The sequence below is a fragment of the Scyliorhinus canicula genome, chromosome 2 (genome assembly GCF_902713615.1).
Source record: "Scyliorhinus canicula chromosome 2, sScyCan1.1, whole genome shotgun sequence".
In the NCBI taxonomy this organism is placed as follows: domain Eukaryota; kingdom Metazoa; phylum Chordata; class Chondrichthyes; order Carcharhiniformes; family Scyliorhinidae; genus Scyliorhinus; species Scyliorhinus canicula.
Window position 1 is genome coordinate 210,579,101 of NC_052147.1, and position 20,580 is coordinate 210,599,680.

The 20,580-nt window shown below is 43.7% G+C and overlaps 2 protein-coding genes across 10 annotated transcripts in view; one reads left to right on the forward strand and one right to left on the reverse strand.

The window, feature by feature from the left end:
• LOC119961930 (tRNA N(3)-methylcytidine methyltransferase METTL2-like) overlaps positions 1-13,805 on the reverse strand; it is a 79,433-nt gene extending 65,628 nt beyond the window's left edge. Inside the window, exons 1-4 of one of the 5 annotated variants that reach the window (XM_038789493.1) lie at positions 13,727-13,805; positions 10,640-10,813; positions 6,772-6,863; positions 3,961-4,379 (exon numbers count right to left, since the gene is read on the reverse strand). In XM_038789493.1, the coding sequence (XP_038645421.1) occupies positions 3,961-4,379; positions 6,772-6,863; positions 10,640-10,800 (672 nt within the window). In that variant the 5' untranslated portion in view covers positions 10,801-10,813; positions 13,727-13,805. Of the gene's footprint in view, positions 1-3,960; positions 4,380-6,771; positions 6,864-10,639; positions 10,814-12,864; positions 13,017-13,116; positions 13,401-13,511 lie in introns of those variants that run through there. The other 4 variants (XM_038789495.1, XM_038789492.1, XM_038789491.1 and 1 more) reach the window with 4 other exon arrangements.
• A 75-nt stretch (positions 13,806-13,880) lies between these two features.
• The window catches only part of dcaf17 (ddb1 and cul4 associated factor 17), an 87,384-nt gene continuing 80,684 nt past the window's right edge, over positions 13,881-20,580 (forward strand). The window contains exons 1-3 of one of the 5 annotated variants that reach the window (XM_038789497.1): positions 13,881-14,032; positions 16,424-16,531; positions 17,645-17,929. In XM_038789497.1, the coding sequence (XP_038645425.1) occupies positions 17,771-17,929 (159 nt within the window). In that variant the 5' untranslated portion in view covers positions 13,881-14,032; positions 16,424-16,531; positions 17,645-17,770. The other 4 variants (XM_038789498.1, XM_038789499.1, XM_038789501.1 and 1 more) reach the window with 4 other exon arrangements.

The window sequence follows — 20,580 nt, forward strand, 5'->3', positions numbered from 1 at the left end:
TGTACTGTTCTATGTTCTAAACAGGTGTTTTGGTGGGAAATAGAACAAAGCAAGTTTATTTTTTCTCCTCCAATGTGGGATGTCGGTGGGTTCAAATCGAACAAAGCACACGCTAAGGATTTGGAGGACTCTCATCGCGCAGCGAAGGAAAATATGTCGGACCTCATTGTGTCATCGCCCTCCCCATTGCTAATGGAACAGTTAATGGAGTTCATTGTTGGTGAGTTCAAGAAGCACAGGCAGGAGATGAGGGAGGACCTGTCCAAGGCAATTGATGTGGCAGTAGCTCCTCTTTGCGGGTGATGGAAAGGGTGGAGCAGCGACTGAGGTTGCAGGGCGCAATGATCTGGGAGGTAAATAAGGTGGTCTCGGATCACAGAGACCCGATTGTCTCTTTGGAGGCAGAGATAACAATGCTGGAGGTGGCATACAAAGTTTTGAAGGCCAGAGGTGTATCGGGCCCACCTGTGGCTGCATCCGAAACCGAAAGCTGGTGATCCGCCACGGGTGGTAATCATTCGGTTGCATAAATACTTGGAGAAGGAGTGAATTTTGAAGTGGGCGAGTCCACGTGAAACTGTAGCTAGGAGGGCACAGTAAGAAGTCTTACAACACCTGGTTAAAGTCCAACAGCTTTGTTTCAAACACTAGCTTTTGGAACACTGCTCCTTCCTCACCTGACGTTTTCCTGACGTTTGCTTCATACTCACCTTGATAACCATTAAATTCTACAAGTTCCAGATTGCTCATTTGAGGAAGGAGCAGTGCTCCAAAAGCTATTGTTTGAAACAAACCTGTTGGACTTTAACCTGGTGTTGTAAGGCTTCTTACTGTGCTCACCCCTGTCCAACGTCGGCATCTCCACATCGTAGCTGGGAGGGTCACTCCATACAAATCTATCAGGACATTGGGGCCAACCTGGCCAAATGTCAAGCAGCTTTAACAAGGCCATGGCAACGCTCCTCTTTAGGAGCAAAGTTCAATTCGGGACGCTGTACCTGGCAAAACCACGGGTCACGTTCAAGAACAAAGAACATTATTTTAATTCGCTGGAGGAGGCGAATGACTTTAAGAGAGAGAATTGTTTGGGGGAGAATTTATGCCGATTATGTACAGTTTTGGTGTTATTTAATAATAATCTTTATTGTCACAAGTAGGCCTACATTAGCTCTGTAATGAAGTTACTGTGAAAAGCCCCTAGTCGCCACATTTCGGCGCCTGTTTGGGTCCATAGGGAGAACTCAGAATGTCCAACTCACTTAACAGCATTTCTTTCGGGACTTGTAGGACGAAACCAGAGCACCCAGAGGAAACCCACGCAGACACTGGGAGAACGTGCAGACTCCACACAGACAGTGACACAAGCCGGGAATCGAACCTGGTATCCTGGCACTGTGAAGCAACAGTGCTAACCATTGTGCTACCGTGCCGCCAAGATTGAATGTTTGGAGGTGTTACATGTTTATATGTTGGTTCTTCATCATGGTTGATGTTGGGACTCCTTTGAATGTTGCGTTTTTCTCTGAATGGGAGTTTGGGGTATGAGGCCTCATCTATGGGGAGGTATGGGTTTGTTCTTCCTGGTTTGCACGAGGCAAGATGGGAGAGTGGGGTGTGGGGTAGTTTGAGCTGGGTCCTTTTCATTGTGTTGCAAGTGGGAGGTCACCATGCTAGCAGGGATGCTAGTAAACTGGAGCAGTGCAAGGGAGAGGGCTGCAGTGGGTAGCCAGAGAGGGCGGCAGTCTGGTTTGTGGGAAGATTTTACAGGAAAAATGTTTTGCGATTGGTTTAATGGAATTATAAACCACAAGGTATGAAAATACTTCTGTATAATTATTCATAATTCTGATATCTGAAACAGTTAAATGAACAAGCCGTACTAAAATCAGAAAACCTTATTGACAACTCTTCTTAAATGTCAAGTCTCAAGAGGGAGTCCAGTTTAGATGCATTTATAGAAAAGAAAAATACTGGAAATCTGAAATAAATACAGAAAACGCTGGAAAGACTCAGCGGGTCTGACAGCATCTGTGCAGAAAGATATAGAGTTAATGTTTTGAGTCCATACGACTCTTCACAGCAGTTGAGTGCATTTATGTTGAGATGACTAAGTTTCCATGAATGCTTATTTCTCAATGACTTCCTATTTCAAATCCTCTCTTTTTTCAAATCCTCTCTTTACCCTCTTAATTTATACTGAGCACTGTAACTGTACCTGTGGTAAATTTATTTAAATTACATACTTTGCATGATACTAAAGCATCTGCATGGAGAGATATTAACCAGAAGGAAGTGCAGATTGAAAATGGCAAGAAATGCAAAGCCCCCGAAGTCGGAGTCCTGGCTATCGGGCATGGCTAGCTTTCTCTGTTTGGAGAAAATCAAGTTCGGCTTGAGAGGATCACTGTTAGGGTTCGCCCGGCGATGGCAACCGTTCGTTCACTTCTTCGCGGAAAATTAATCGTCAGCAGAAGGGGGTTGGGGGGTGGTTATGTTAGCGTAGATTAGGGGGTTAATTAAAGGTGGGAGGAAGGTGATATTTGCAATATGTTTATATTGTCATGTACATTATTTATACTGCTGCTGTTACAATGCCAAAAAAAACCTCAATAAAATGTTTATTTAAAAAAAAAAGAAAATGGCAAGAAATGAACTTGCTGTGGTAATAATATTTTCGAACAATTAATAATAGAAATCAAATAAAAATGAGGGGGGAGAATGAATGCAAAAACACAAATCATACACACAAAGCATGAAAAGAGAGACGTTAAGAGTTGAAAGTACAAGCAAGCGACCCAAACTTGTAACACAAGCTAGATTAAATGTATGATATATAGACAGGTTTTTCCCACCAGTCAGTACTGCGATGCAAATATCCCATCTTTTGATCTTCAATTGCAATGTGTAGCCATGATTAAAATGTATTTAAACTTATTTTGATCAACAGCGATATAAGTTATGTTTTTTTTTATATTTCCAATTAAGGGGCAATTTAGAGTGGCCAATCCACCTACCCTGCACATGTTTGGGTGGTGGTGATGAGAGCCACGCAGACACGTGGAGAATGTGCAAACTCCATACAGTGACCTGGGGCTGGGATCGAACCCGGGTCCTCGGCGGCGGCAGCAGTGCTAACCGCTGCGCCCACCCCAGGGCAATGTTATCTAATGATATTCCGCGATAGACTAACTGTACACTCCGACTGCAACCACAGCTGAGAACAACTATCTCACAGCACCTTAAGAATCAAAGTTGAGAATCTTCTCAACTTAAAAGATTGTGCATTAAACCAATGGAGATGCACTAAAACAACTCTGCAACTAAGTTGTAGGAGATTTAATAAAGAAGTTAGAGGGATTTCTGCTCTGATTTTTATATTCTGTCCTGTGCGAATCACCAAAATCCTGCTTGGCACTCCTCCATACCTGCGTTTCTACTATTGAATAGCCATCATTTCAAAATGAACAATAGGAGATCATTTTGTCATTCGTGGTAGAAGACAATGTCATCACTCTGCTTGGCCCTCAACATCATATCTTATTGCAGTATTTCTACCTCTTAATCAGGTTCCAGGCGGACTTAGAACAAGCATTGGAGAAAGACCTAGCTTGCAGAAATAAAGATCACATCAGTGTGTAATGGAACCATGCTAACTCTGGGCACCAACATTTCAAAACATCTTGCTTTCCTGCTTGAAGAATGAAGTAAATTGCCAAAATGCGTTTAATAGAAGGGAAGAGAAGGTCGAAAAGGAGAAACAGGGAAGTGATGTGTCCTGACAACTGGAGTCATAGACTTTTGAAAATGTGTTGCTACAGTTGTTTTGAAAATATACTGCAATAGTATTTTTAAAAATTCATATATTAAGCAGAATAGACATGAACCTATTGAACATGGATAAAATGGAGACACACATACCACCTTCTTAATAGCCTAGTCTACCCAGTTTTGCAGAAATACCTCAAAAATTCTGAAGGTGAAATCAATACCAGGAAAATATTCTGCATTCTTCAGTGTGTCCGTCCTGTTGCTCTGTTGCTTATTATGCTCCAAGTCTTTGCCACTGTTTGTTCTCTTTGCTCGTTCTATAGTATTTGCTTGCTGTACGGTTTCAGAAATGTTTTGTTTAGCATGTGTCTTGTTAAAACCATCTAACTTTGCTTGTTCTGGACTTGCAGAATACTGTGTTTGTAAGGAAACATGAGAACTAAGTATGGAATTACTTGTAGGTTCCTTGACCCCTTCATTCCAACTTAGTGTTCTGTCTGGAAAGAGTTCAGGAAACTCGAGGAGCAGCCATCTACGATCTTTGAAGAATTTATTTTGATGTGCTTTGTAGAATTCATCCCAGTAGGTACTGGCATCTTTTTCATATTTGACTGCAGCAACAAATTGCAGTAAAAGAGAAAAAGAAAAATTAATCGTTCAAGCTTGAAGTCTGGTTTTAAACTTCAATCGCATCTATGGAGCTGCAGCACGATAAATTAAAAATCTTAATGCAAATGGGGATCTAAGGAAAATGATACACAAATTACAGCAAAAATGGCATATCTACACAGAATAATGCCTATGACTAGGATATTTTTTCCAAGATCTATAGGAACCATAATCCCACCAAAGCTTCTATTGCACAAAACATAGTTCAGCAGATCTATGTTAAGATTCACTAAAAGCAAAATATGTATACACCCAAAAATACCAATTACATTGACATTATTTAAATATTTTCTTTTTAGCAATTTTAAATTTAAAATATTGTTTCCTTCTTGGCTGCAAACATTGGACTGTATACATACAATCTGACATTGATTCCTTCACTTTAAACAGATGCAAGGTAATCTCTGTACCCATTTAATGTGGTTATTCAATCTGATAAATTTACTACCAAAGGTTTCCGGAAGTCTGGTCTCTATTATAATTAGCAAGCAATAGTTAATTTCAGCACTCCAGTACTAAATATCTACACTATAATGAGAATCAAAATCTGTAATTTATTATTTTTAAATTGGGACAGTTTTTAATTGAAGAAATCCCAAAAGACTTGGATCCTAGTACAAAAGGTTCATCCTTGGGCCCCAGCTATTTACAATCTATATAAATGATTTGGATACAGGGATACAAGGTTCTATAGCCAAATTTGCAGACAATACAAAAATAGATAGGACAGCAAGTTGCAATGAGGAAATAAGAACCTTACAAATGGATATCATAGAATTTATTGTGCAGAAGGAGGCTGTTCACCCCATCGAGTTTGCACCGGCCCTTGGAAAGAGCACCCTACTTATGCCTCCACCCTATCCCCATAACCTAGTAACCCCACCTAACCTTTTTGGACACTAAGGGCCAATTTACAACACCAGGTTAAAGTCCAACAGGTTTGTTTCGATCACTAGCTTTCGGAGCGCAGCTCCTTCATCGGGTCTAAATGGGGAGAGACTTTGGGGTGCTCCATTGCAGAGGAATCTGGGGGTCCCTGTTCATGAGTCACAGAAAACTAGCATGCAGATACAGCAGATGAGGAAGAAAGTTAATGGAATGTTGGCATTTATAGCTAAAGGAATAGAGTATATAGGTAAGGAAATGTTGTTGCAACTATACAAGGCATTGGTGAGACCACACCTGGAGTATTGTGCACAGTTTTGGTCCCCTTATTTGAGGAAAGATGTAGTGGCATTGATGGCACCTCAGAGGAGGTTCACTCGATTGATTCCAGAGATGGCGGATCTGTCGTATGAAGAGAGATCGAACAATTTAGGCCTATACTCTCGAGAGTTTAGAAGAATGAGGTGAGATTAAATTGAGGTATATAAGATGATAAAAGGTATGGATAAAGTAGATGTGGAGCGGATGCTTCCTCTGGTGGGGCATTCTAGAATGAGAGGTCAAAATCTTAGAATAAGAGGGAGAAAATTTAAAACAGATTTGAGGAGAAACTTCTTCTCCCAAAGGGTTATGAATTGTGGAATTCGCTATCCCAGAATGTGGTGGATGCTGGGACAGTGAGTACATTTAAGGAGGATTAGACAGATTTTTAATTGGTAGTGGGTTGGAAGGTTATGGAGAATGGGCAGGGCGGTGGAGTTAAGGCCAAGATGAGACCAGCATCTTGCCATAAGGCCAAGATGAGACCAAGATCGAATGGCAGAGCAGGCTCAATGGGCCAAATGGCCTAATTCTGCTCCTATATCTTATATACTTATAAATGTGGATGTAATGGAAGGACATTAAATACTAGAGTAATCACACTAGTGCAGCAAGTTTATTCAGCAACCAGCATACATGAAAAGGAACATACCAGGTTTGATCTAATGCCTATTGCATAACAAATAGCAAGCACTTTCAACAAGAAAAACAGCAATTATATTGTTAATTTTGTCAGATACATCACTGGAATCATTCAAATCATAATGTCCAAATTAACATGCATCTGGACCATCGTGGGTTTCCTCCAGGTGCTCCGGTTTCTTCCCACAAGTCCCGAAAGACGTGGTAATTTGGACATTCTTAATTCTCCCTCAGTGTACCCGAACTGGCGCCGGAGTGTGGTGAATAAGGGCTTTTCACAGTAACTTCATTGCAGTGTTAATGTAAGCCTACTTGTGACAATAATAATAATTATTACATGACAGGTAAACTGCTCTACAGTTTGCTCATCATTTGTACTCCTGTCAGGCTATTCTATCATAAAAGTAAAATTTCAAACCTGTCTTCCACCTGCTGCATCTCTAGAAAAATATTCCCCCAAAGTTCAGGTAAAACTTTATAATGTACCTTGTTCTTCCAATGAGACTCTAACATTAGAATTTTCTTCAATTTTTTGCCTGGCAAGTTCTTCCTGTTCAGGAGTCCATTGGATGTGATCCCTGGATAAAAATGTTAATTTTCTTTTTTAAAGATTGCAGAGAATGGTACACATTTTAATGATTTACATCCTTTCTGCTCTTCCAATTACTGAAATAGAACAGAAGGCAAAAAATGATTTGGAAATGTTTGGGGTTGGTTATTTGCCATTCTCTTTCTTTATTCTTCAATGTTTCTACACATGGAAGTATAAAGATAATTTTGTAAGAAATTCATAAGAGGGGGAAAAATAGCAGCTCCCACCATATTCCAGAAGAAATTTTATTAGATCAATCGTACACCATAAAAATAACATAAATTGATACAATGTTCACTTACTTATTTACTTGTGTAATAGCAGAGTATTTCAAAATATGTAATATAATCAAGCAGAGTTAGCATGGTTTCATGAAGGGGAATTTATGATTAAGAAGTTCATTAGAATTCTTTGAGGTGGCAAGGAGCAGGATAGATAGGGGCAGTGGATGTGATATACTTGGATTGCCGAAAAGCATTTCATAAGGTACCACACAAAAGGCTACTTAATAAGGTAAGAGACAATAGTGTTGGGGGGAGGGTAGTATATTAGCAAGGATAAGCGATTGACTAACTGATAGAAGATCGGGTTGGGATAAGAGAAACATTTTTAGGATGGCAATCTGTAAGTAGTGGAGTGCTACAGGGATCAATGCTGGGGGCACAATTATTTACAATATATAAGGACTAGGATGAGGGAAGTAAATGTACTATTGGCAAGTTTGCACATGACACAAAAATAGGTAGAAGTCTTACAACAGTCTTACAACGGGTTAAAGTCCAACAGGTTTGTTTAATTTGTTTTTTTCATTTTTTGTTTCAAGTCACTAGCTTTCGGAGCACTTCTCCTTGCTCAGGTGAATGAAGAGGTAGGTTCCAGAAACATATATATAGACAAATTCAAAGATGCAAGACAATGCTTTGAATCAGAGCATTTGCAGGTAATTAAGTCTTTACAGATCCAGAGATAGGGGTAATTCCAGGTTAAAGAGGTGCAAATTGTCTCAAACCAAGACAGTTAGTAGGATTTTGCAAGCCCAGGCCAGATGGTTGGGGGGGGGGGGGGGGGGGGGGGGGGGTGGGGGTGGGGGGATGTAATGTGACATACCTCTTCATTCACCTGATGAAGGAGCAGTGCTCTGAAAGCTAATGATGTAAGACTTCTTACTGTGCTCACCCCAGTCCGATGCCAGCATCTACACATCACAAAAATAGGTGGGAAGGCAAGTGGTGAAGATGACACAAAGTGTCTACAGAGGGGTATAGACAAGTTAAGTCAGTGTTCTTCAAACTTTTTTTCCGGGGACCCATTTTTACCAACCAGCCAACCTTCGGGACCCAACCTGGCCGACCTTCGCGACCCACGCCGGCTGATCTGTGCGACCCACCATTTTCTCTTACCTTGTTTGCTGCTGACAAAAATGGAGGAAATGGTTTTGGGTTCCTTTGGACCTCGTACACGCTCCTCCAATGGAACATGTTGGATGAAGGTGAAGCCTTCCGGTGTCGGAAAGTATGGAGTCTCTATCTGTCCAAAGTTCTGCATTTTCTTCCTGAAAATTTTTATCAAATAATGCCCCGCCCAAACTTGTAAAAAAATAAATAAATAAAATGAGTAAAATAAATGAAAAAATGAATAAAACCCCCCCCCGAATTTGTAAAAAAAAATAAACAAAAGAAATGAAAAAAAATGAATAAAGCCCCTCCCCGAACTTGTAAAAAAATAAAATGAATAAAATAAATGAAAAAAATAAAAATGTTATGAATAAAATAAATGAATAAAAACCACTACGGGACTTGTAAACCAAAAAGTTGCAAGCGTTTTAAAAAATAGCTGTCGCACTGCGCATGCGTGCCCGATTATCAGCGCGCAAGCACATTTGCGCATGTGCACCGATTATCGTGCGTGAATGCGCAATGCGGCCGAATTCTTAAACATGTTCTCAGAATGTGCATGCGCGCCGATCATCGTGCGCGCATGCGCAATGCGGCCAAATTTTTTAAAACATGTTTGCGGCCGCTTGCAGCCAGCATTATTAAAAGCCGGCTGCTGCGTGGGGATTTGCACAATCGGAAGCGCCGCAGACAACGGCTCCGCGACCCTCCCGACACCCGCCCGCGGGTCACGCCCCCGACTTTGAAGAACACTGGGTTAAGTGAGTTGGTCAAAACTTAGCAGATGGAATATAATGTAGGAAAACGTGAAGTTATGCACTTTCGTAGGAAAAATAAAAGAACAAACAAAGAACAAAGAAAATACAGCACAATATTATTCAAACGGAAAAAGGCTGCTGAAAGTTGCAGCACAGAGGGTTTGGGAGATCGCATGCAAAAATCACAAAAACTAACATATAAGTTCAGCAGGTAATAAGGAAGATGAACAGTATGTTAGCCTTTATTTCAAGGGGAATGGAGCTCAAACAATCCAACATACTCGTTAGATCACACATAGGACACTGTAAACTGCTTTGATTCCCCTATCTAAGGAAACATAGGCGCTGTAATGCAGAACAATGCCAGCAGCGCGGGTTCAATTCCCGTACCACCCTCCCTGAACAGGTGCCGGAATGTGGCGAATAGGGGCTTTTCACAGTAACTTAATTGAAGCCTACTTGTGACAATAAGTGATTATTATATTGGTTTCAAGGCAGTTGAGAGAAGATTCACAAGCCTGATCCTGGGTATGGAAGGACTTTCTGAGGAGAGGTTAATTATGTTGGGCCTGTACTCATTGGAGTTTAGAAGAATGAGAAGTGACCTTATTGAGACAGTAGGATTCTCAGGGGCTTGACAGCATAGATCCTGAGAGGCTGTTTTCCCTTGTAGGAAAGTCTAGAACCAGAGGGCATAATAGAGTAAGGGGACACCTATTTAAGACAGCGATGAGAAGGAGTTTCTTTTTGGGTGGCAAAGTGGTTAGCACAGCTGCCTCGTCGCTCCAGGGTCCCGGGTTCAATTCTGGCCTGAGGTGATTGTCTGTGTGGAGTTTGCAGTTCCTCCCCTTGTCTGCGTGGGTTTCCTCCCGGTGCTCCAGTTTTCTCCCACAGTACAAAAATGTGCAGGTTAGGGGGATAGGCCATGCTAAATTGCCCCTTAGTGTCCAAAAAGGTTAGGTGGGGTTACTGGTTTACAGGGATAGGGTGGAGGTATGGGCTTAAGTAGAGTACTCTTTCAAGGGCAGGTGTAGACACGATGGGCCGAATGGCCTCCTTCTGCACTGCAAATTCTATGATTCTCCCAGTGGGTAGGGAATCTGTGGAACCTTTACCGCAGAGGCTGGATTAAGTATGTTCAAGGCTGAGATTTTTAGTCAGTCAGGGAATCAAGGGTTATGAGCATAAGGCAGGAAAGTGCAATGACGATTATATCAGATCAATAATGATCTCATTGAATGGCAGGGCAGACTCAATAGGCTGAATGGCCTGCTTCTACTCCTACATCTTATGGACTGTCAAATCAATCCTTGGACCCAAGGATTAAATTTCATTCCACTACTTGCTACAAAACCTTTTAACAGTAAAAAGTTTAATTTAAAATTCAAATTATGAACTTTTTGAAATCATATCAGAACATCCATATTGAGTTTTTTGCGATCAAAACAACTGAGTAACAATGGAATAAACGATGCAGAAGCAATATTTCTTCGAACCAGATAAGAAGTGAACAAACATGTAATCTGAAATTACATTTTAATATCGGATTTCCAACATCTGGAGTACTTTGCTTTTGTAAATATAATCTGGTTTGGAAAACATCCACTTACCACATATTATGTTCAAATACTTTACTCGGATCAGATAAAATCCGGGAGCCAAGAGGAGCAGTTGGTCGTCTACTACTTTGGAATCTACATTGCAAGCCAAGTTTCCTCAGCAATGCAAAAGACAGTATGCGAACCAACGGGACTTGTGACTTCCTCTTCATACTGATGAAATGTCTGTTCCAAGGAAAACACATATTTAATTGCTGAATTCAGAAATATCCAAAATAGATTAATGCAATAACTATTATGTTTTGAGGGGGAAAAACAACAGCAAAATGAAGAGTGGAAGCGACCCTTCATCTCATTTTCGGTATTAGAGAGCAGTGAAGAACAGAAAAAGTGTTTTTCTTTGTCTAGTACTTATGCTCACAGGGAATCATTGAGAGTTGCAGGGCAGTGGGGGTTGGTTAAGGACATGATAGTCACATTAATCAGCAGCTTGAAGGATGAGGCAAGCAGAGGAATGAGTAGATTGGAAACATTCAACTTTAGACAGGTAGGTAAGGCATGAAGCTGAGAAATTGGACTCGCCAGCAGTGGAAAATAGAATATAAGCTTTTTCAATAATCAATTTTTGTGCATTGTCTTTATTGGAAACATGAGTTTTTATTGAACATCCTTTCTTTTCCCAGATATTATGCAGGGGAGGTCTCTCCTTTACTGCTGAAATCTAATGTGTAATGGTGCTCCCACAATGCTATTAGATCAGGAGTTTCAGAAATTTGACCCAGCAACAATGAAGGAACGGTGATACACGATCAAGTACTGATGGTGCATGACTTGATGGGGAACCTGGAGATGATATGGTCCCATGCACGTACTGCCCCATGCTCCTCTAGGTGATGGAGCTCGTGGATCTGGGAGATGCTACCAAAAATGCTGTGGCAACTGGCTGCGATGCAGTCTGTAGATAGCATACAGTGTAACCAAAGTACATTGCTCCTGGTGAATGTGACTTAAAATGTGACTTTAGACTGTGGCTTAAAGTTCGAAATGGTTATCTTGGATGACAGAATACATTTTTAAAATCACTTTTTAAGAGGATGGTCAAATTGCCACAGAACATCAAATGCCTTCGAAACACTTCATATTGGCAGGATCCTTTCCTTTCCATTTATGGATTGTACAACTTCTCAAATAGCTCAATAGGTTCAGGATAAACTACCCAATTATGAAGGGCAGCTCTTTGGATCATCTGTTTTCCAATTGGGACCTTGAGTTAGAGAAATTTATTTTGTATAACCATCATTGGATTTCTTTAGTTGACTTATTGACACACTATTTAAATTTCATGTGATTGAAGCACTGTTTTCCATTTAGTGGTATTTCAATAATTAGGTTGATCCACTGATTGTGTTACTATTTTTACGGATTTTCAACCAAGGGGTTTGAAAACCGAGTTACGTGGATTGCCTGCATTAGGGCGTCTCCACAGCTCTGTCACCTTCAGCAGGCCAGCTCAGCCTTCGGTCAGCTAAGGAAAAGCTCATGGTCTGTAGAGCCGTGGTGATACCCTCCTCTACATGGCTTAAAGACATGGGCCGGGATTCTCCGAAATCCCGGCCAAGTGTTGATGCCGGCGTAAACACCGGAGTGGTGTATGCCGGCGTCAACGGGCTCCTGGCCCAGCAATTCACCACTGTTCAGGGGGCTAGCATGGCTCCGGCGCCGAAAGGCAGCCCTGTACAGCCGGCACAGGTCCGCGCATGCCCGCGACGGCTGTCTCCGCCATGGTGCATGCGCGTGGTTGCTGTCTTCATACCGGCGCGGAGCAACATGTCGGGGAATTTACAGTGGACCATGCGGAAGGACATAGGCCCCCTCCAGATCGTAGCCATCTACCGATCGGATGCCCCCGATCGCGGTCCTGGACCCCGTGGAGGCCCCCCCGCAGTCAGATCCCCCCGCCCCCCCCATCTGTACGTCCACAGCAGCTGTGGTTCCAAGCTCCCGCCGGGAGGTACCAGGTTAGAACCACGCTGGCGGAACTCAGCGGGAGTTCGGCCCGTCACCTGCGGAGAATCGCCGCGGGGGCCTATTTCAGCAGCCCCCAACCAGCGCCACGGCAGCCACGCGGACGCGATTGCCGCCAATTTTCCAATCGCCGGAGAATCGGCGTTCCGGCGTCGGGGCAGCATGGCGGGAATTCCCCCCCCCCCCCCCCCGATTCTCCAACCCAGCACGGGCTCGGAGAATCGCGCCCAAGGACTATGTAAAACACGCACCTGGAAACCCTGGCAAAGTACCACCAGCGCTGCCTCCACAAGATCCTGCAAATGCATTGTCAGGATAGGCACACAAACTCCAGTGTTCTCGCTCAGGTCAATACCCCAGAATTGAAGCACTGACCACACTCGATGAGCTCTGCTGGGTGGGTCGCATCATCCGCATGCCTACAAAGCTTCAACATGGCAGGGCAGTGGAAACATTTCAAGGACACCCTCAAAGCCTCCTTGAAAAGGTGCAACATTCCCCACCTGGGAATCCCTGGTCCAAGACCACCAGAAGTGGAGGAAAAGCATCTGTGAAGGAGCTGAAGACCTAGAGTTTCATTGTAGAGAGCAAGCCGAACCAAACGCCGACAGTAAAAGGAGCGGGTAGCAACCCGGGCACTCAACCCACCCATCCTCCAGCCAGTCTGTGACAGAGATTGCAGGTCGCGCATTGGACTCCTGTCACATGAGAACTCATTTTTAGTGTGGAAGTAAATCATCCATCACTCCAATTGACTGCCCAAGAAGTCTTTAACATTCAGCTACTGACCCACTCTAGGGAATTCCCCCCCCCCCAATGTGTCTTCCAAAGACAACTTCAATAACGGAGTAGAAAACATGATTGTCCTTTTTTATTGACATACAGAGGCGGAACTAACATCCAGATTACTGAGTGAACGCTGCTCTCCTCGGACACAGTGCCAGCCCCGCTTGGTCAGAAATCTGCTGAAATCGCCGACAGCAGTTTAAAGTCCAATACACTATTTCCTACTCCTTGTGATTCCAGGACAAGGGATTGGAATCAGAGACATGTGACTTGTTCACTGGCCTGCTGACAGTGTTACCGGCTCTGAGGCGGGAACAGCAAACTCACCCTCTAGCCACTACTCCGAAACACCGGAAGTACAATGACGTAAGGCACACTTTGGTGGGGGGAAGAAACGTAAGGCACACTTTGGGGGGGGGGAAAGAAACGGACGGAGCGGTGCATTCTGGGAGATGTAGGCCTGGCGTTGCGGGAGGCGACTTTAACCCCCAGCTGCCCCGGGGGGTCGGGTCCGCTGGCCGCGGGCTCCTGTCAATCATTTCTCGGGCCTAGGCGTGAGAGCGGGGCGCGCGGGTTCAGCAAAGAAAGCATCAACTCAGGATTTAACAGGGAGTCCGACCTCCTTCCATTCTGGTACAGAGCATGCGCCGGACCGCCGTTTTAATTAAAAAAGCACACAACCTTATTGTATACTTAGTCTTACTTTCTTAGAATTAGGGGATAGTGATCTTAGGTTAACGTTGACTATGGAAAAAGAACAAGAAGCAATTCAGAGTTGGAATAAACAACCGGGGGGAGGGCCAAGCTTAATGGGAAGAGAATAGATGACCCCAGTGGACCAAAGACTGGCTGACGAAGTATTGAAGGTACTGTAGTTGAACAATGCGCGGCCTTTAAAGAGGAGATGGTTCAAGCACAGTCCTCCATAACAGCAAAAGGGAGTATTATTTAAATGATAAAATATTAAAACATGCTGCTGTGCAGAGAGACCTGGGTGTGCGAGCCAATGAGGCGCAAAAAGTTGGTTTACAGGTGATTAAGAAGGCAAATGGAGTTTTGTCCTTCATTGCTAGAGGGATGGAGTTTAAGACTAGGGAGGTTATGTTGCAATTGTACAAGGTGTTAGTGAGGCCACACCTGGAGTATTGTGTTCAGTTTTGGTCTCCTTACATGAGAAAGGATGTCCTGGCACTGGAGACTGTGCAGAGAAGATTCACTAGGTTAATCCTAGAGCTGAAAGGGTTGGATTACGAGGAAAGGTTGAGTAGACTGGGACTGTACTCGTTGGAATTTAGAAGGATGCAGGGGCGGGGGATCTTATAGAAATGTATAAAATTATGAAGGGAATAGATAGGATAGATGCGGACAGGTAGTTTCCACTGGCAGGTGAAAGTAGAACTAGGGGGCATAGCCTCAAAATAAGGGGAAGTAGATTTAGGACTGAGTTTAGGAGGAACTTCTTCACCCAAAGGGTTGAGAATCTATGGAATTCCTTGCCCAGTGAAGCAGTTGAGGCTCTTTCATTAAATGTTTTAAAGATAAAAATAGATAGTTTTTTGGTGTTTGGGCCGGAAAGTGGAGCTGAGTCCACAAAAGATGACCCATGATCTCCTTGAATGGTGGAGCAGACTCGAGGGGCCAGTTGGCCTACTTCTGCTCCTAGTTCTTATGTTATGAGGATGAAAGGTAGGGAAACAAAGCCAACTGAGGGGGATAAACTCTAAAAGGAGATAGGTTTATGGAATGGGGACACATGTACAAGAGAAAAGTGATACATCTGGGTAAGAAGAACAAGGTGAGGAATATAAATTAAGTACAGTGAGAAGTCTTTCACCACCAGGTTAAAGTCCCAACAGGTTTGTTTCGAATCACAAACTTTCGGAGCACTGCTCCTTCCTCAGGTGAATGAGGAGGTAGGTTCCAGAAACACGTATATAGACAAAGTCAAAGATGCAAGACGATACTTTGAATGTAAATCTTTGCCGGTAATTAAGTTTTTACAGATTTACAATATAAATTAAAATATACAATTCTAAAAGGTGAAGGAACAAAGAGACCTGAGAGTATATGCGCACAAATTATTGAAGGCAGCAGGCATATTAAGGCATAAAGAATCCTGGGCTTTATAAGTAGCTTCCTAGAGTACAAAACAAGGGTGGCACAGTGGTACAAAGGGCAGCATGGTGGCACAATGGTTAGTATTGCTTCCTCCGAGCGCCAGGGACTCGGGTTCAATTTCAGCCTTGTGTGACTGTCTAAAGTTTGCATATTCTTCCCGTGTCTACGTGGGTTTCATCCGGATACTCCGGTTTTCACCCACAATCCAAAGGTGTGCAAGTTCGGATGATTGGCCATTCTAAATGGTCCCTTAGTGTCCAATGGTTAGATGGGGTTACAGGGATAGTGTGGGGGAGTGGGCCTAGGTAGGGTGCTCTTTCAGAGGATCGGTATAGTCTCGTTGGGCCGAATCGCCTCCTACATTGTAGGAATTCTATGATGCTCAGTTGCCATTTAGTGTTCAAAAACGATAAGGCGGGGTTACTGTGTACAGGGATACGGTGGGGATGTGAGCCTAGGTAAGGTGCTCTCTCAGATGGTCGGTGCTGAATTCTGGGCACAGCACTTAAGAAGATCATGAAGTCTTTAGAGAGAGTGCAGAAAAGATGTACTGCAGTGTTTCTAAAGATGAAGGATAGATTGGAGGCTGTTTTCCTTGGATCAAATGAAGTTGTGAGGGGATTTGTTACAGATGCTTTAATCATGAGGGGCCCAGACAGAGTAGGTAGGGAGCAATTGTTCCCATTGGTAGAAGGGTCAAGAACGAGATAATACAGATTTAAGGTGATTGAACCAAAGAACGAAAGGCAACATTTGGTAAAAACTATCAAGGAGTACAGTTTGACTTTTTGTTCTTGAGGGAACCAGTTGAAAAAGCACTTTCCACACAGACTCTGAAACCAGTCAAGTGTTTTCTTGACTAACCCAGTCTTAACCTCATGTTTCATTTTACTGTCTTGATTGTAGTTTTGATGCCACTCAGTGCCCGACCTTTCAGCTGTTGGCGACAATACATTTTGGAAGACTTGGGATGCTCCAGGACGTCAAGATAAAATACTCATTTTAATCAAGAGGGTCAGTTTTCAGACGAGGGCTCATACCTCTCCTCTTTCCATCAATTTTTACTGCTGCAATCAGAGCTGATTAATACAAGCTGTGACCTGACTCTACTTTTAGGGTGCAAAATATTCAAAGTAATCTCACTTTAACAAGGTGCAAACTGCTGATGGAACAGCTGAGTCTTCCCAAAATAGTCAGAATTCTTAATACATTAAAAACAGTTAGCGTTAATTGCGTGGTATATACAGCTGTCCCCATAAACGTGGGTGGTATTAGTGGTGGGGCCTATACTCTTGTAGTTTTTGCAGCTTGTTTTCTTGCAGCTAACATGTATTCCCACAACAGATTTGCAGTGCTATAATTGTAGTGGAATCTGATGTTGGGTTTATGTTTTGGACTAAATTTAACCATCTACCATGGTTAGATGGGCAGCACGGTAGCATAGTGGTTAGCACAATTGCTTCACAACTCCAGGGTCAAGGGTTTGATTCTCAGCTTGGGTCACTGTCTGTGCGGAGTCTGCACGTTCTCCCCGTGCGTGCGTGGGTTTCCTCCGGGTGCTCTGGTTTCCTCCCACAGTCCAAAGATGTGCAGGTTAGGTGGATTGGGCATGCTAAATTGCCCTTGGTGTCCAAAATTGCCCTTACTACTATTGCGTGGGGTTACTGGATTATGAGGATAGGGTGGAGGTGTGGGCCTGGATAGGGTGCTCTTTCCAAGAGCCGGTGCATACCTGATTGGCTGAATGACCTCCTTCTGCACTGTAAATTCTACGATTCTATGGTGAAATTCGCACTTGGAACCCCAAAGCATTGCTCTAGTTTTGTGGTTTACCAGTTCAGTGACCGATACCACTAGACCAGACCTGACCCAACCTAATAATACCTCTCTGATTATGTCATGCCTTAATAGGAAACATGGCTTTGATCACCAAAATGATAGAATCATAGGAGTGCAAAGGAGGCCATTCGGCCCATCGAGTCTGCACTGGCCCCTGGAAATGTTGCATCTGCTTATTGTAAGCTATTTTATGGTAAGCTGTTGCCAACCAAATGGAAAAGTATATATTTGCAATGTGTTTTCAAAATATTCAAGCTTTCACACATTTTTAACACAAATCTTCCACAGATCCAACCAAGTGGGGAGAAACTGGATTTCCACTTCACTGTGTCACATGTACTGAAAACGTAATCTCAAGATCCATTGCACAGACCTCAGGCAGAAAACATAGATAGTTTAGTCATCAAACCATCTATGAAAATGTACGGTACAAAGAAATCTACCAACACATCATGTTTAAGGGGCAAAAATAACTGTTGCATTTTGTCTGCAAGATCTATTGGCTTGTATGGAAATGAAGATGGTTCTGTGCTCAGAAAAAACTTGACCATCCTCCGTCAGTTAGTATGTCAGGTGAGTTGTGGTCAGTGACATGTCTATTTGTATTGCACAATCTCTTTACTGTATTAAGGATTTTGTATCTCGGGTGCACTTTTGTTTTTCACACTTGCATACTTTTCATTGACACACTTTGGCAGAAGAAATACAAATGTGAAGAACGGAGGATATTATTACTGCTGAAAATTCTGAAGCAGTGGGACAGTGGAGAAAAAATTTTCCAGCGATTCAGAGCTCTTGAACTTGAGGCGTAGACATCGATTGAGTATACAATTTACGAAGAAGCAGCAGAAATGTTTTTCTTTATTCAAAGGGATGTTGTGAAGTTTTATAGAATTTACAGTGCAGAAGGAGGCCATTCGGCCCATCGAGTCTGCACTGGCACTTGGTAAGAGCACTCTACCCAAGCCCATACCCTATCCCCATAATCCAGTAACCCCACCCAACTTTCTTCGACACTAAGGGCAATTTAGCATGGCCAATCCACCTAACCCACACATCTTTGGACTGTGGGATGAAATATTTTTATTCAAATTCCGCGCCCCCCCCCCCCCCCAAGCAGTTGACGGCAATGAGTTCCCCGAACTGTAGTATAAACAAACCCCATCTTTTATGGAACCCCACCCACTCCTTTTCGAGCAAATTTCACCTTTTCTAAGTGCAAGACTCTATTAAATCTACCAGCCACACCGAGGCACAGGGTGGAGAAGCTGACCTCCACCACAACAGAACCCGCCTGCGAGTGATCAACGAGGCAAAGGCTAAAATATCTGCTCCCACTGCAACTCTGGCAAGTCTGACACCTTGAATATGGCCCCAGGGGACTGGGCGCTAAGTCAACATGCAAGATCGCCAACATGGTGCTGAAGAACAACCTCCAAAATTTCTCCAACTTTGGTCAGGACCAAAAATGTGTACATGATTGGCTTGGCCCTTCCCACACTGTTCACAGATATCCTCCAGCCCCTCAACAGCCGACTCATCCTCAACATCCTCACCTGCACTCTGTGCACTACCTTTAGCCGTATCAACCCCAGTCTCGCACACATAGTTAAGGCATTCACCCTCCGCAATACCTCACACCACAACCCCTCTTCCAACACCATCCCCAACTCTTCCTCCCACTTGGCCTTCACCCCTCCAAAGATGCCTTATCCTCCTCCAAATTCCTCCCATAGATCACTGAGATGATCCCCCACTAACCCTATAACCAACATCAACTCTTCCACCAATGAAGAGGGCGGTGCCACCGGAAAATACGGGGAAACCTTTTCACAAAATCATGCACCTGCAAGTACCTGAAACCCTTGCTGGACAGAGCCCCAAGCCTCTCCCCCAACTCTTCCAAACTTGCGAACCGCCCTTCCAAAACAAGTCTTTCATCTCCATCATCCATAGCTCCTCCCATCCCCGAAACCTCGCATCCATCTTCCCTGGCTTAAACCCATGGTTCCCTCAGATCGGCATCAACTTCAACCCCGCCCCAATCTAAAGTGCTACCAAAGTTGCCTCCATGGTTTCAGCATGGTCACCACCACAGGACTCCCCAAAACTTCCCTGGGGAAAACGGGAGAAGTGCCTTTGCCAGCACACACAACCCTGACCCCTCGCAAATACCTGCCTCCATCCTTACACACAAAGTCTCCGTCTCCCTACTCCAAGCCTGCACCTTCTCCACGTTCACCACCCAATAATAGTATAACAGGTTGGGAAGGGCTAAGCCCCCCGACTGTCATCCCCTCTGAAGTACTGGCCTCCTAATCTTTGCCACCTTACCCGCCCACACAAACGACAAAACCACTCTGTCCACCCCCATAAAAAACAATTACAGCAAAAGACCGATAAGCACTGAAATAAAAATAAAAACCGCAATAAAATATTAATCTTTACCGCCTGCACCCAATCTGCCAACAATATGGGAAGACAGTCCCACCTCGATAGATCCGCCTTGACCCTGCCCACCAGACCCATAAAGTTTAATTTACAGTGCCGCTCTCAATCCCGAGCCACCTGCATTCCCAAATATCTAAAGTGGGTTGTTGCCACCCGAAATGGCAACCCATCCCAACCTCTGCCCCTGGAGAAGACACCACAAACACTCATTTGTTCCCAAGTTTAACCTTGTGTTAAAATCTAGCCCAAAGCTTTCACTGGTAACCAAAGGTGGATCCTGCAGTGAGGACATGTTCAGTTCCAGGATACTTCAATTTAGTTCGCCCTCTCATCAGACTTAAAAGATACACAGTTTTAGCCATTTATCATAGAATAGAATAGAATTTACAGTGCAGAAGGAGGCCATTCGGCCCATCGAGTCTGCACCGGCTCCTGGAAAGAGCACCCTACCCAAGGTTAACACCTCCACCCTATCCCTATAACCCAACCCAACACTAAGGGCAATTTTGGACGTTAAGGGCAATTTATCATGGCCAATCCACCTAACCTGCACATCTTTGGACTGTGGGAGGAAACCGGAGCACCCGGAGGAAACCCACACACACACTGGGAGAACGTGCAAACTCCGCACAGACAGTGACCCAAGCCGGAATCGAACATGGGACCCTGGAGCTGTGAAGCAATTGTGCTATCCACAATCATCTCACAATGGAAATGCTTACGCAGTACGGTCTCTAGCAAAACCATAACAAAAGGTCTGAGAAAAAGGTCAG